At 43.9% G+C, this 15,410-nt stretch overlaps 1 protein-coding gene across 1 annotated transcript; it reads right to left on the bottom strand.

Annotated features, from left to right (window-relative positions):
- Window positions 1-1,366: 1,366 nt before the first annotated feature.
- Window positions 1,367-12,523, bottom strand: apcdd1l (adenomatosis polyposis coli down-regulated 1-like). Its single transcript, XM_076097080.1, has 4 exons — window positions 12,463-12,523; window positions 4,588-4,768; window positions 2,937-3,456; window positions 1,367-2,131 (listed from the first exon to the last, which is right to left on the bottom strand). The coding sequence occupies exons 1-4, from the start codon at window positions 12,521-12,523 to the stop codon at window positions 1,367-1,369; spliced, it is 1,527 nt and encodes a 508-aa protein (XP_075953195.1).
- Window positions 12,524-15,410: the final 2,887 nt, after the last annotated feature.

Below are 15,410 nucleotides of genomic sequence, written 5' to 3' on the forward strand. Positions count from 1 at the left end.
CGTTCACTTGTACTTGTGCAGGTTGGTCGGCCCACCACTTTGGTCCAGGCTGAAATATCTCAGCAGCTTTTGGACGGATCCATGAAAATCCATGAAATTCTATGCAGATATTCATAGTTCCCAGAGGATGAATTCTACTGGTGATACCCTGACTTTCATTGCCCCCCCACCATGAAGCTGACTGTTTGTGGTTTTGACTGACATATCTCAAGTGCTATTTAATGGATTTACATGACATTTGGTTCAGACTTTCATATCCCTCTCAGGATGAATTATAACAACTTTGGTCATTCCTTACTTTTCATCCAGGCCCATCATCATTTTTCCACATCTTTGGTTTCTGACTAAATACCTGCAAAAGTTTAACCATGCTTTGTGTTTGCTTATTAGCAAATGTTGGCATGCTGACACTCAACACTAAATGGATGAGCATGCTAAGGATTACACCTGCTGACCGTCAGCTTGTTAGCATTGTCATGATGAGCATGTTAGCATGCTGTATGTTAGCGTACAGCCTTAGATAACCGTTAGCATGACTGTGGACTCTTGATTTTATTGAACACAAGACGTTATGAAAAGCCATTTTAATACACATAGAAAATAATCACTTCTTAAATGGCAAAACTAACTAAAATATTGGACCAAAATCTTTCTCTTATCAAAACGTACAGTATAAATGGTTAAAATAAATATCAATTTGACTGTTTAGATCAACTGCTGGTAGAAAAGCAGACTAATACACAAGCTTTTACAGAGGATAGAGATAAAGCAATAATTCACACCACACTTTGGACCAATAAGGATGGCAGCTATTAGAGTGCTGATTACACAGTTTCCACTTCCCAGCTTTTCTCTCCAGCCTGTTGAGAAAACAATGTTCTGTACAAAGTGCATTAGTTATACCGCATCTGGGATGAAAATTAGCTCTGGTGTGAAGTCCGCTGGAAAGTTTATGGCTTTCAGTTTGGTGTGGAAATAACCGATCAACATTTCAACACCGTGATCTTGCTTTGAAGTAATCGTGTGACAAGAAATGAATCTGTTCATCGTACAAAAAGAAGACGTGGAAAAGAATATACCCTTACATACTGACATTATGACATTTGTATATATTGGTGGTTTATATACAGATTAGTTTTAGGTAGAAATGCAGCTGTAGTTTAGAGTCATTAAAGTGAACCTACAGGCAGAATCTGAAAGCCAGACATCAAAAATGATTCAGCTCTCCTGAGTGTCTCATGATTTTTCTTGACCGTCACACATGTTGGTCATCATCATATGGAGCAAGAGTGAAAGAAATCTGCCAGAAAACATTGTCCATCAACGACTTCAGCTGTGAAACAGATTTGATTCTTGAACAGTGTCCCTAATAAACACAGATCCAGCTGCACAGCACAGATCCCAGCACCAGTAACACCAGCTGTGCCAGTCTCTCTGTCCCACTCGCTGCTAACTGCACTTGCTTGCTGTTAAAATAGCGATGTGAAGGCTGTGTGTCCCCCCCACTGCAATGCCCCATGGGAGCCTGAAAGGAAGTGGGCCTCCTCTGAGGTCGGTCTGGACTGGACCCGTCAGTCGGCCTCTCTCCGATGAACAGCAGCGGGTGTTTCCTGTGATCCAGCTCAGTCTTGAAGAGCTCGTACTCCTTATGTGGCAGCTTGATGCCCAGCAGGGTGCACCCATCTGTAGGGGTCAAGTCTTGCTCCACACCGACCTCCCAACATCCTGCCCGACCACACTTTCCGGGCCTCGTCCCATTCAGTAACTTTGCTGTGGGCTCCTCTAGAGCTGTGACTCTCACCTGGATGACCTTGAAGACAAACTCAGTGGCTCCTGAGACCTTGGCGGAGGGGTTTCCCTGAGCGTAGTGGCCCGAGGCTCTCAGGGTGAAGGTGGGCTGAGAGCAGGCAGGGTCCGAGTAGTGCCGGTAGACACCTTGCCATGCGTGCTGGTCAGGATCGAAGGTGAAGTCTCGGGTGAGGAAGAGGATGTTGGGACGGGTTTCGCAGCGGTGGCTGGCCCAGCGGCCGGTCAGAGACAAAGGAGCTGCCAGGCTGCGGGGCAACACCGGGGGGCGCTGCTCTGAGGAGCGGTACACCAGGGCGCACACAGGGCAAGGGTGTATGTGATGCTGCAAAGAGACAAGGAGAGGCGGGACCAGTTTATTTAGAGCTGCATCTAGTCAACCAGTCACTTATAAAATGTCAGAAAATTGTGATCAAAATAGATCTGAAATGTAAAACACAAGAGAATGTTTGTTTGCTCAGGAAATAGTCTAAAATCCCAAAATGTTTGTATTTAAAGCAGATACAATTGGTCAATAAATCAATTAACCTGTAGAAAATGTGCCAGCAACAATTTTGATAATCGATTAATTGTTAATGTTAGTTTTGAGCAAAAACGGCAAATATTTGATGGTTTCAGCTTTTCATTCTGAGGGGTTGCTGCTTCTATTTGACTTCATGATTCACTAAACTTAATGTTTTTGGAATTTGAACTGTTGGGCAGTCAAAACAAAATGTCACCAAATTTTTCACTTTGTTCTCACATTCTTATAAATAATGATTAACCAATTAAACAAGACAACAATTATGACGTTAATTGATAAATAAATTAAGTAGTAGTTGCAGACAGAAAACGCAGCAAATCTTCACATTTTAGGTGCTGGAACCAGTAACTATTTATATATTGTCACATTTTTTAGTTATTAACAGCTTAATGGACTTATTGCGAGGAAGATTAAACACTTTCCAAACTCCCTGAAACAACATTTGAAGTTGGGCTAGAGACAGTGCAAGGCACTGAAACCCTATCTGCTTTAATGTTGAGCTGCTACCATTACAAGGTGTTAGCAGCAGCTCAGCTTGCCCTCACAATTAATCTTCCACACAACTTCTCTGTTCAGCTCTGTTGAATAAAAACACAGGATGTCTCACCATGGCGTTCTGTAGTGGCTGTTGGTACCCTGTAGGTCTGTACTGACTCCTCTGTGTCCAGTCAGTGTGAATGTCCCCCAAGAGCAGCTCCTGGACCTTCCCTCCATGGCTGTGGTGCCGCGTCTCCACTCGTATCAGTCCCATCTCCATCATGGAGAAGCCCAGCGCTTCCAGACATCCCCTCCCTGCCCGGGTGTTGTACAGCTCATATGGCTTCCCCTGCAACACTCGCCCCAGGGTCAGACCCACGCAGGTCGGAGGCAGCATGGAGGCCAGTCTCTGCTTGGCTGCCAGGCTGTGGACCACGATGGACACCTTGCTGAGGTGGTGTTCAGCTTCGATGGCCCCCCGGGTGATCCAGGAAGCCTGGCGCAGACGAAGCTTGCCCCTGATCACCAGGGAGTAGGCCGGGTTCTCGCAGCCGCTGTCTGTGTAGTAGTGCTGCAGGGCCTGGAAGTGACGGCTGGGGTGGAAGGTGTAGGAGCGGGTGATGAACTCTGGACCGGGCCGAACTTCACACCTGAACACAGAGGAATGAAATAAACGAATGAAAAATTAAGTAAGATTAGTGATTAACTGTGTCATGGATAGATTTCAGACAGAAGTGAGCAGAGGTTAGTTTCCTGCCACATGATCCTGAGCTGTCTTTAAGTCTTTTGGGAACAGATCAGAAGAGTCTCAAGTCAAGTTACAAGTCTTTGTGAGCAGAAATCCATCCGTCCATCCGTCCATCCATCATCCATAACCGCTTATCCTATTCAGGGTCGCGGGGGAGCTAAAGCTGATCCCAGATGACATTGGGCGAAGGCGGGCGCGTGCACAAAGATACACATATTTACATTTTACTTTTATAGCTGTTAATCTAATCTAAATATAAATTATTTTCCATGATTTTGGGGGGCAGTGGAAACATGATAAACACATCATTGACATATCATCACCTTAAAGAGTTGATGTGGCAAACATATTAGCAAAGAGTTGATTATTTACACATCCAGTAGTAATGGAGCAACATTATCATTAAGTTTCAGTCGTGTTTCCATTATTCACTCTATTTAAGCTCTGCTTTGGTCTCCACCAACTCCTGAGGGAAATATCTTGCTCTTTAGCCAGATGCTCCACTATGTTCACCGGCTATAGTGTCTAACTGTGCCTGCCTGTCGTTTGCTGCTGAGTAGATGGTATACAGCAGGTTTTTAGAGACTAAAACTGTTTCCTGCTGCTGGGAAAGAACACTGATAAAAGCTGTGAGTGAACCAAAAAACTAAAGTTGTGGACCAGTAAAACTCATAGCTCAGCTTCTTAGAGGAGATTCTGTGTTTGTCACTACGAGCGACTCCTTTCAGACACAAGTAGGCATGACGATCCGCTATCGATAGAAGTTTGTCATTATAGCTGTTTTAAATATTCAATGTGTATGTTTTTAATTATTGTGCTTCCGACATTTAACCAGGTCCTGAAAACCAGTCTCAAGTCTGCATTTCTGTGATTCAAGTCTGACTGAAGGCCACATCTACAAATACAAATCTGGTGATATGTTTCAAATCAAATTCTGGAAGACAATGACTTGTTTTAAAAAAAATACAGATACCATTAATCTACAAATCTCTGTTAACCCTTGCTTGGGCACTTCATGGCTACGACAATTCACCTTGTTGACACCCATGTGCCGTCCAGTCTTGGGGGGATGTCTGCTGTGGTTCTCACTCGGTCCTGTAGGTGGTGGTACTGACAGTCCTGCTCCCACAGGCTGTCACTGAGGTTGGAGGAGGAAGTGAGGGAGGCTGTGGGCACCTCCCATAGTTTACTCCCTGTCCCAGCCACAAACACAGCTACAGAGGACAGGAAAGTCAGAAAACAGTGAGTAAACAGTATCTAATCAGATAAACACAGAGGCGCCATTACACTTCATTTCGATTTCCAGGCTGATTTAGGGTGGATGGAGGAAATGCGGGAACACCAGAATGATTCAGTTCAGAGATTATTAACGGCCGCCTTAATCAGAAAATGAAGGAAACAGATAATAGCCATGAGGGAATATCCACATCTTCTCCCTGTTACATCTAAACACACTTCTGGTTGACTGCAAGCTGTTCCAGGGCTGTAATTTTGGTAAATTTTCCATGTAATGAGGGGTGAGGGGGTGCTATAGAAACCATACATAGCTGTGAATCTCGACGTTGGCCACGGTGCAGACAGTTTAGGCTTGTCACTCCAATCAGCCTGCAGCTGCAACACACAGGCCTTGTTTTTTGGGGTTTGCTTGGAGGCAGAAGGTGTGTGTGTGTGTGTGTGTGTGCAGGAGTGTATGCTCTTTGTATTTGTGCATTTCTATCATGGAGATAAACCAAACGGTGGGTCTCTGACAGCAGCAGGCCGGCTGAGCCAAACACATCTGTTGATAATATGAATAAAAAAACACTTATTATGGTGAATGTTCTCACTTTAGTTTTCCCATACACTCACAGGTAAGTTAATCCAAATGAAAGCATTATTCACTCTATAACATGTATTGATCTGACACGAGCACATCTGCATTCAGTCTGCCTGTCATTGGTCATCATAACTGCACTCTCGGCTTTTGTTGTTGCACAGAGATGTGTGTGATGTCGACGCGGCAAGGCTGCGATCTGGTTTCAGTTGAGACAAAGAGGATTTTCTGATTGCACCCTCATGGCTGCAACGCGAGGAAACCCACTGGGGTTCGTCTGTGCAATGTGTGTGAAATTATGGCTTCAGTTTCATCCTCCCAAAACAAAATGTCAAAAAGCGAAGGGCGATGAGTTCTCGCAGACGCCGCCATCTCCTGTTTTCTGTCTGACCTCTTGTTTTTTCCTCACACTCCTCCACACTTATTCTTATTAAGGGTGATTTCTTGATTTTACACGTGCACTTTTTGTACAGATTAAACAAATTACGTATAACAGTTAAATAGTGAGCTTCAGAGGTGCTGCTTAGCGGATTTGTTACCTTTGGACAGAGCCAGGCGAGCTTTCTCCCTCTGTTTCCATTCGTTATGCTTAGATAAGCTAACAAGCTGCTGACTACAGCCTTATATTTAACAGACATATATGAGAGTGGTATCAATCTTCTCATCTAACTCCTTGCCATAAGAGTATTTGTTAAAGTCAGCATATCCAGCTTGCTTTTTCCTCTATTTCCCATTTTTCTTCTCTCTTGTTCCCTCTTGCTCCCCGTTATCCTCATAGCTCTGGCATTCTTACTCTCACTCTCTCAGCTTTCCTCAAGATCGTCTGTGGCAGACAGCTTTATGGATGTAATCTCACTCTGCTTCTCTCGCGTTTGACTTTAGATGCGCTTGGGGAGAACATCACCTGTCGAGCCTCCAGTTGAGCTGAGAGTTAGATGTCGAGCCACGGATCATGGTTTGTTCTCTTATAACTCAGCGGATGAATGAAAATGGGGAATTTGAATGGAAAGTTTTTATTTTTTTGTTTCTGTAAAAGGCTCCAAAATGGTGACGGACTGATCAGTGTTTATAAACCTTGTTAGTGTCAGAGGGAGGATATTTTTTTGTTCCCCTTACTCATGGAATGCTTCACATATGCTGACCACAACCACAGACATGTGTGCAGCACAGCCATTTCCTTGCCTTCCACCTGACACACACACACACACACACACACACACACACACACACACACACACACACACACACACACACACACACACACACACATACACACACACACACACGGACACACACTCATATGTAGAATTTGGATAGAACTATAAAGTCACAGACCACAAAACCAGATTTAAGCTCAAGGCACATTTCTCCTCCTTCCTGCTGCCTGTCAAATTTGCTGATATGATTAATACTTCTTATTCCTGTCACAGGCACTGCAACATGTTTGCAATTTTCCCCATGCGCTGATGTGTTTGTTTATGCTCCATGTCACTGCAGCTGGCGAGGGAACCCGGTCAGTCGGACCCAGCTGCGCTCCCACGGGAGAGCTCGGAGCAGAAATACTCATCAGGATTAATTAATTTCCACTGCTCCTTGCAAGTCATCCAATTGGTCTGTTTCGTGTTATCCACTCTTTGTAGCTGCATGCAACATGTCGCCAAAGTAGTTGCTCACATACAGGGCAATGAATGGACAGAGAGGCAAGAGTCGCAGTATGTGATGCGGAGTCATTTGGGTTGCTGTATTTGAGTTTCTGTCTTTGGCCAAAACATTTCTATAGTATTTCTTGAGGTCAGTTGTCATTCAGCCCCTTTCCCTCTCTTGGATCTTATTCCAGTTGGACATATGGTTGCATTTACTAACAGAGGACTCATAAAAGCAGAGCTTAATAAAACAAAATTGCTCATCGTGGGTTTTTAAGTATTCCTCTACAAAAGAGTCTATTCCAACCACAAGTGAGGCGATGTTGTAATACATATGATAATATCCAACCCCCAACTCACTTTGGAGGAGATGGGGGACTGTTTTAGTTGATTCACTTCCTACATGGGCAGTCAGATATTGTTAGTTTTACCCGTGAATGGCTCCCACTGATTTATTGTTCTCAAGGGCCCATAAAACCTCCCTATTGATGCAGTCTGCACCTCCCTGTCACAATATAGTGCATCTTTCAGAGACAGATTTGATGTATTTTTACCAATAAAACTTAATGTTAACTGATTTAACCGAATAGTTACATTTTGGATTATACGCTCAGATGGCAGTTAATTAGGCATGCCAAGTTAAAACCAAGCCTAATAACACAACAGTACTGCTTAAAACATAAAAAAAATGTAAAGTTTAGGTGTGCCTTGAAAAAAATATTGTTTGTTCTAATTGTGGCGTCAAATATGAAATGTCATTACACAGTAATCCAACTAATCAGGGACTTCTGTGAGGTTTTTGATGAAACCTGCAACCTATGTCCTCGTAAATAACACATATCACAGACAAAAAACTGATTAAGTGACTTTTACTCAAATTAACTCAGGTTTTACTTGAAGTCAAACCATTTCACTAACCTCCATGAATTCATAGGGGTCAAAGGTCAATATGTGTGTTTAGTTCACTAAAGAATTACAGTCAATAGTTAGCACAGGCTCGTCCCACATTAAAACAATGCTCACATGAACATTGTGCAAAAAATATGTTTATCTGAAGCAAATGAGGCTTCAGAAGTATATTGAAGAGCCATATTGAAGAGGAAACTGTTCGGGAGACACAAAGAGGAAACTTTGTACTAAAAACAGACTCACTTGACTTAATTAACTCGGACTGAAGCCTTAAATTAGCTTCAAACTAACGGGATACATTTCTGCACAGAACGAGGACTGTGGAAGCCACATTTTCAACCTTTCTGCTCTGCTGCAGTAAACCTGATGTCATTGTCAAGAGCAGCTGAACAACAAACTTTAGATCTTGAATTACATAGAAAGGCAGAGACAACCCCCCACCCCCATTTGTCTTTACGCAATATCACGACTCTCCCACAAGGGGTCAGCGCAGCGGCCTGTGACCTGCGTGTGGTCTGGACGGACAGTCTGTCATCACCACCAACATTGCTGCAGCAACTGGCCCTCGATTGATGAGCGGCCAAAGTAATCTACCTGTCTTTGAGCTCCCATATTCATCCTGTTTCCACAGACACACACACACACACACACACACACACACACACACACAAACACACAACTACAGTGCATGCATGCACGTTGACAAAAACACACTGCACACATTGATTTACAGTACAGTGCAGAAGGGATACCATTTATAAAGGACCTCCACGCTGCACTCTGTTTGTTTGTTTGCATTTGTGATTACGGTTTGGCAGCCTTCGCTCCCCTCCTCTCTCATGTCTCATCCACAGCGCCAAAGTCAAAATACAGTTTTATGTACTTCTTTATTTGGAGCAGTCCTGGAAAAACAAGAACCAGATCCCAGGACTTTTGATTCAGGGTTCGAGGCAGAAATCAAGTGCTTGAAGTTTAAGTCAAACCTGTGCCTCGTTCATTAGAGAGAGAGAGAGAGAGAGAGAGAGAGAGAGAGAGAGAGAGAGAGAGAGAGAGAGAGAGAGACCTTTGTCTGCTTCATAGTTGCGTCTATTGAGGCTTTCAATGAAGAAGCAATCAACCTGCCAAAGTGGAGGCAGTAAAGGTAAAAGAAAAATGTTGTTGGTGCACTGAAAGGATGGCACAACAGGGCAAATTACTCCATGTTCCAGTATTTTACGAGTTTCCTACTTTTTTTTTTTTTTTTTACTACATCCTCACCTCATTTCTTATAGCGTGGTTACCCCCAGTGTCTTGTAAAACCACTTTCTCATCTCTCTTTGCCTCAGTGCTGCAGGACAAAACCCTCCAAACGGTCCCTGAACTGCCCGTTGCCCTCCTGCCCCCCCTCCACTGATTACAGTTACCCTCCCCTGATGAAAAAGCCATGATGTTTACGCCTCATTTCTCCTGGATGGATTTCAGATTCCACCCGTCTCTTTTTTTTTCTCGTCTTTGTCTCGATTTTTTTTTCCTCTGTATGTCTGTCAGTAGTTGATGAGGTGCATGAAGTTGGTTAGGAGGATGAGGGGGTTAGAGGAGGAGGGGGGGGGGGGGGGGGGGGGGGGGGGGGGGGGGCTTCTTCATGAGCTGGGATGACAAGATTAGTGAGGTGCATGTGTGTGTATTTTCTGTGTGTGGTACAGTAGCTGAGAGATCCTGCTCATTCCACATATTTATGTGACTGCTGCACATTATTCACTGTTCACAGCTGCTTTTTCAGTCGCTGATATGTCCTCCAGATCTTGGATCTTGGTGATTCGCGACGGTGATTCCTAATTTTCTTTTGGCTTCTTTTGGCTTGTGACCCGTTACAAGGGCTGTCTGCAGCACCTCGTCACAAGTTGCGTATGTTGTTGCATTTGTTTTCACCTGGACAAAGAAACATCACTTTGGACAGCTCCACATGTCACATATTTTACATTTAACATTTATAGAAACACGTATACAAACCAACTGATCAGAATACAACAGGATGTGATGCAGAATACATTGACCGGTGCAACATTTACCGAGCAACATTTTTGTAAATTAAGTTTAGGGGGAAAAACATCCAAACCAAAATAATGGAGGCAAAACGAAAAAGTAATGCTTGGGACTTTGTTTAAGAAGAAAACCAGCATTGCTGCATTTGATGATTGATTGATATGATGACGTGTCTCTGCTGACAAGCAAACACGTCGACCTATTAATTGTGAAAATGTGTCACTAGGATACGTAACTGTTAATTGTAAAATTTTAAATTGCAAACAGAAACCAGGTTTCTTTCTGTCTCCCTCCCCTCCTTCCTTGTCGCCAAAAGTCAGGCGAAGGTCAGGTTGATTTATAAGTCTTTCAAAGAACACAAGGTCTGTTGTGTTATTCTGACCCTGAGTCCCCCTTTCTATTTCTTCGGACCCCAGCATCTCATAGCGGTCTCCCGGACCAGGAGTCTCCCTCTGTTCCCGGGGCAGCTTGCTCATGGACGGCCACTGTTGTCTTTTCATCACTGTGTAAGCTGGTTAATCCAGCGGCCTCGTTTATTTAGAGAAGGGATCTACGGGGGTTTGCCCAGCGGACGCTGCTGCCCGTTCCACTGTGGTTAGCGAACGCTGGCTCCTGTTTGCAAAGCAGCAACACACACATTGTCCTGCTGCACCTCACACCTTCACCTTGAGTCAAACAGCTGCCACATAAAGCCAACACACCCACCCATTTTCTCAGCTTTTCATGTGCTGTGCCACTTGTGCTATTAGACAGAGAGGATTCCTGATTATAATAGCTCTTGACGTGCATTGTGTGTGTCTCGTCTTGGTGGACAGCTGAGGCAGTCAAGATGGAGATGGTACACAATGAGAAGTTGATGGTCCGTTGATGTCTTTGAGCTGACGTTACATCGGTTTCACCTTAACCCAACAGCTTGGTTAGGAGACGTTCTGGGAGATCTGGTCAGTGGCTGTTTCACATACTTGGAGAGTTTCCAGCTGGAACAGGACAGTAACATGAACACTGCATCCAAGGTTTTTTGGGGTAAAACATAGTGGGATAGTGGGATCACAACGTGTTCCCATCCAGTCCAGTTCAGCTCTTCACCATCCCATGACAGGAAATTCTTTTGTCCAAGAATCCACCAGACCTCATCCAAACATTCACTGAGGTCTCTTCCATGTGGCCACTTTTATCATTCTCACTTCATCAAGTGAGGCAAAACTCGGAGAACTGAGTGTTTGTAGCTTTAAAGATAAACGTTTATGTTTAAAGTAAATAAAAGAAGCAGTACGCTGGCTCGGGAAGCTTCTCCCCTCAGAGAAATGACATCACACCTGTCAAGAATTCATCTGAATTAATAACAGTTCCACTTTCCACGCTCCTTAAATTAACTCCTTATTAATTCTCTGCTCTGTTTGGGGTGAAGGACTGCTCCGCTCTTTCTGACATCTGGTCAGGGCCAGCAGCTCAACCTCGCCTGTCTCCGCTATAGACTTGAGTGGTGAAAAAGAAAACAATCCACAGAGACCAGTCTACCACTGAAGCAGCTATAGGGATGGATGGAGGGAGGGACGAGGGGGAGGGTTTCTGGGTGATAGCTGGGCAGATGCCTCCTCTTGTCTGCTCATCATCTTAACCAGCCCTGATGGCCAAAATGCTGCTATTGCGCGATCGAGGCTGCGGCGGCTGGACAATCAGCTCTGCACAGCAGCCTGAGGTGAAGTCAGTAATGGCTGTGTCCTGTTATTCTAACCATTAACATAATGGCAACATTAGTTCCAGGGCCACGCTTCCCTGCTCCGAGGGAACCATTGTTTGAAGGCACCAGCCAGAGCTCTTCTTTAAAGACTCCTTCGACGGCCACAGATCCGACTGCCGCTTTGAAGACCCACAGAGGAGGAGAGAGGGAACACAGACCGGCTATTCATAAAGTCTAAAGTGAGCATAGGTCGTGTTTTTATTTTTCAAAGTGCTGATCCACATGTTGAACTCTGCAAATCATTTGAAATGTGACAAATTACATAATAACTTCCTTGTAATTAGGAGTTTGTCTGTTATAATCTCTTCCCCTTTCTTTGTCTCTGTGTCCTGCCATGTGTTCTTTAAACTAAATCCGCAAGGGTTCAGCTGATTTCTCACATGAGAGAGTGTTTATCTTGTTTTCTTTTCTTTTCATACGAAGCTTTGGATTACAGACGGAAATCTGCTGCAATGTTTTAAGATCTTAGTTAGTTAGAGTTAGTCCCATACTTAGGGATACACAATTTTTGGGATTCATAGACCACATGATTACTAAACACCAGCATCAGTTTAAGCTTCTTTAAAAAATATCTTTTTTTTTTTTTTTAATCAAAGTTTTGGCACAAATTCATTGGATGGAAATCTGTGCAATGATGGCCGTAAATTAAGTATAACTATATATTCAGAAAGCAGTTTAAACAGCTGAAAGACACACAACACACACACACACACACACACACACACACACACACACACACACACACACACACATCGTCCTGCAGACAGTGCCTGAACTCACCTTGCCACAGCCAAAGCATCCAGACTCCCTTCAACAGGTGACTGAGACGTCCATTCGACATGTTTCCTGCTTCCACACACACTCCTCCGCTCAGTAAACAAACTTTGATTGTTGGGAAATCCAGGACACAAGACAGGCTCCTGTCAACAAGAGACGATCATGTAGGATATCACCATGACACGAGCACATATACGAATAGTCCAGTAATCCCTCAGATGAAACTCTGGTCTCCTGTTCAGCCAGCTGGGACTTTCTTTTTCTTTTCCTTCTTCTTGTTCTTCTACCTCCACTTCTTGGCTACCATGGTTTGATATAAAAGTCCAGTTGGAACCGCACGCTTCATGCAACTTCTCCACACGGCTGCTTTCCTCAAGTGGGTGAGAGGGAGAGTAAATGCTCTCTCTCTCACTCTCTCTCTCTCTCTGTCTCTCTCTCTCTGTCTCTCTCTCCACTCCCCCCCCTCTCTCTCTCAATCACACACCATTGCCTCACTACTGTGCAGCTCTGTGGATCTGTTCCACTCGAGTGTGTGCGTGCATGTGGGCAGGAGGAGTATTTTGTCTGTGTGCACTCCTGTCTGACTCTTGTAGTTTTGAGCTGAGAGGAGGGAGTAAGAGAGAGAGAGATGGAGGGAGGGCAGAGATAGAGACATTTTCAGTGTGTGTGTGTGTGTGTGTGTGTGTGTGTGGAGCTTCAAACTTCCTAAAGCGTGTGTGTGTGGAGCTTCAAACTTCCTAAAGCAAAAGCTGACAAACCAAGGAGCTTTTAGAGCAAGGTGCAAAAGGGCCGCAGTGAATAGGAGTTGCTACACCACATCTGATGCTACACCCGAGTTACAACAACCCAAAATACAAAGTGTTTTCTCACCTTTGTAGTGATATCAAGATAGTTGTGGTTTTGAGATAATCGTCTCTAAGGTTCCTGCCTCCACCCAAATAACATTGTTAAAAAACAAACAAGTGTATGTTGAGCAGTACGATTCACTGAATGATGTGCTGCAGTGATTTGATCACTTCATTCAGTAAGTGTAAGGGATTGCAATTTGAAATGCATTGATTACATCACTGAAATTGATGACATTTAAAGTAACTTATCCAACACTTTTTGTTAACCCTTAAACATCCAGTTTTCTTTGATTTCCCCTTTAAAATCATCTGATCGTATCATGTGATATTTATCAGCTTACACCTCTTTCTTGAAGCCAGACGATGTTCACATTATCATGAAAATACAATAAATCACATGGATATGTTTTGAATGTCTTGTGCATCACTTAATATATTTCTCCGAAATTCAGCCAACAAGTGTCTTTGGACACTTTAGCGTCAAGAATTTAAAATAAAGTTCTGTTGGTTTGAACAATATTTAGTTGCACAGCATGAGTTTGTAATGACATTAAATTATTGAATTTTGAGTTTTAAGAGTAATGGGAGTAATGGGTACACTGTTTCTGGGAAAACGTGCATTTTTTATGCTGTGGGAACCACAAATGAAATTCCATTCACCTCCATCTCATTGGGATGGAGGCAGTTATCTCACGGACGGATATCTCAACACGTTTGCACATTCCACTCAGTGTGAAACTGGGTGAAGTGGCCCTTTAATTCCACAGCAAGAAATGTCTAAACTCGATCCTGCAGCAGCTGCACACACACCGTTTGCACAAACCCATATCACATCCTATTAGAAAGGCTCATCCACACACAAGCGCTCCAGTCACACTGATTCATACGCTCTGCGTACACATGTGGTCTGACGGAGATGTTGACACTGTTGACCGCTGCAGAGGTAAAAAAAAAAAAGGATTTCAAAGTGCCTGCCAAGCGAGAGTTGGCAGCACATCTACGACGGGTGGGCTGACCAGAGCACTGGCACACACTGTCAGGGGTGCGTGCACTCCCGACATGATTACGCACACACAGTCAATGGCCAATGCAATATGGGCTGAGTCATTTTACCACCGGTGCTGTGTTTTATATGGCAGATTTGTAATGCATCATCTTGCTTATATTAACAATTCTTTGCCAATTGTCAGTCCGCCTAATGCTGTTCTTCCTGAGCCATATGTTCAAGGTTTCTCACAGTCTTATATGCCACGTTCTCAAGGTCATGAAACACCACATGGATGGGTATTACGTAAGTGATGGTGATGATCCTGTTCTATTTCATGTTACAATCTGGTCTTTTTTTCTTTTACTTTCTGCCGTCGTTCGTATCTGTGATATTAACATTGCACTCGACAAGTTAATTGCTGAGATCCGGGAACGCTGCAACGTCTCCAAAAAGAAGTCTGACCGGTCAAGAAGCATGAGCTTTAGTCACAGTTTGGAAGAGAAAAGGTAAATCGTTCACGTTCGTGTTGTATTATCATAACTATTATTATTGATATTATCAATATTATCATTATTAGTAGTAGTAGTCATATCTACTATCGGCTACAAAAGCTGCAATGAACCGCAAATATCGTTTAATGCTGAAAATAAGAAACGACAGCACTCTTTCTTTGGCATCTATTTCTCTGGACGGTGCAATCCTCGCCGTCAGTGGTCACAGCTATTATTTGGAGAGAGCCTAATCTAATTGTTGATCAGTGCCTTTGGCCGAGTGCTAACTTGCTGTGACGGACCCCACAGAGAGCGAAGAGGAGGGAGGACCGACGCTGCTGATCTCTGATCCCAGATCTGACAGCTGGCTCCCTCAGGAGGACACTGCCTGGGGTGGCAGTGGCTTTGATCCACTCAGGGTCCTCATAGGAATGCACACACACACACACACACACACACACGCACACACACACACACACACACACACACACACACACACACAGACTGGGCTCGGCCTGCTGGCACACACATACAGGAGCTGGCACTAGTTGCCTGAGAACACACAGTCAACGCTATTTTATAATCAAATAATTTCTCAATCCTGTAACTAATACTCCTCCACCG

The sequence above is a fragment of the Anarhichas minor genome, unplaced genomic scaffold (genome assembly GCF_050575085.1).
Source record: "Anarhichas minor isolate MPS153535 unplaced genomic scaffold, ASM5057508v1 ptg000023l, whole genome shotgun sequence".
NCBI lineage: Eukaryota > Metazoa > Chordata > Actinopteri > Perciformes > Anarhichadidae > Anarhichas > Anarhichas minor.

What these genes read in the sequence shown, in the direction of transcription:
- apcdd1l (XM_076097080.1), bottom strand. Translation starts at nt 12,523, where the DNA reads ATGTCGAATGGACGTCTCAGTCACCTGTTGAAGGGAGTCTGGATGCTT. An exon ending in GGCACATGGGTGTCAACAAG is followed by an intron (nt 3,457 to 4,587) that starts GTGAATTGTCGT and finishes CTCTGTGTTCAG; the next exon opens with GTGTGAAGTTCGGCCCGGTC. An exon ending in AGCCACTACAGAACGCCATG is followed by an intron (nt 2,132 to 2,936) that starts GTGAGACATCCT and finishes GTCTCTTTGCAG; the next exon opens with CATCACATACACCCTTGCCC.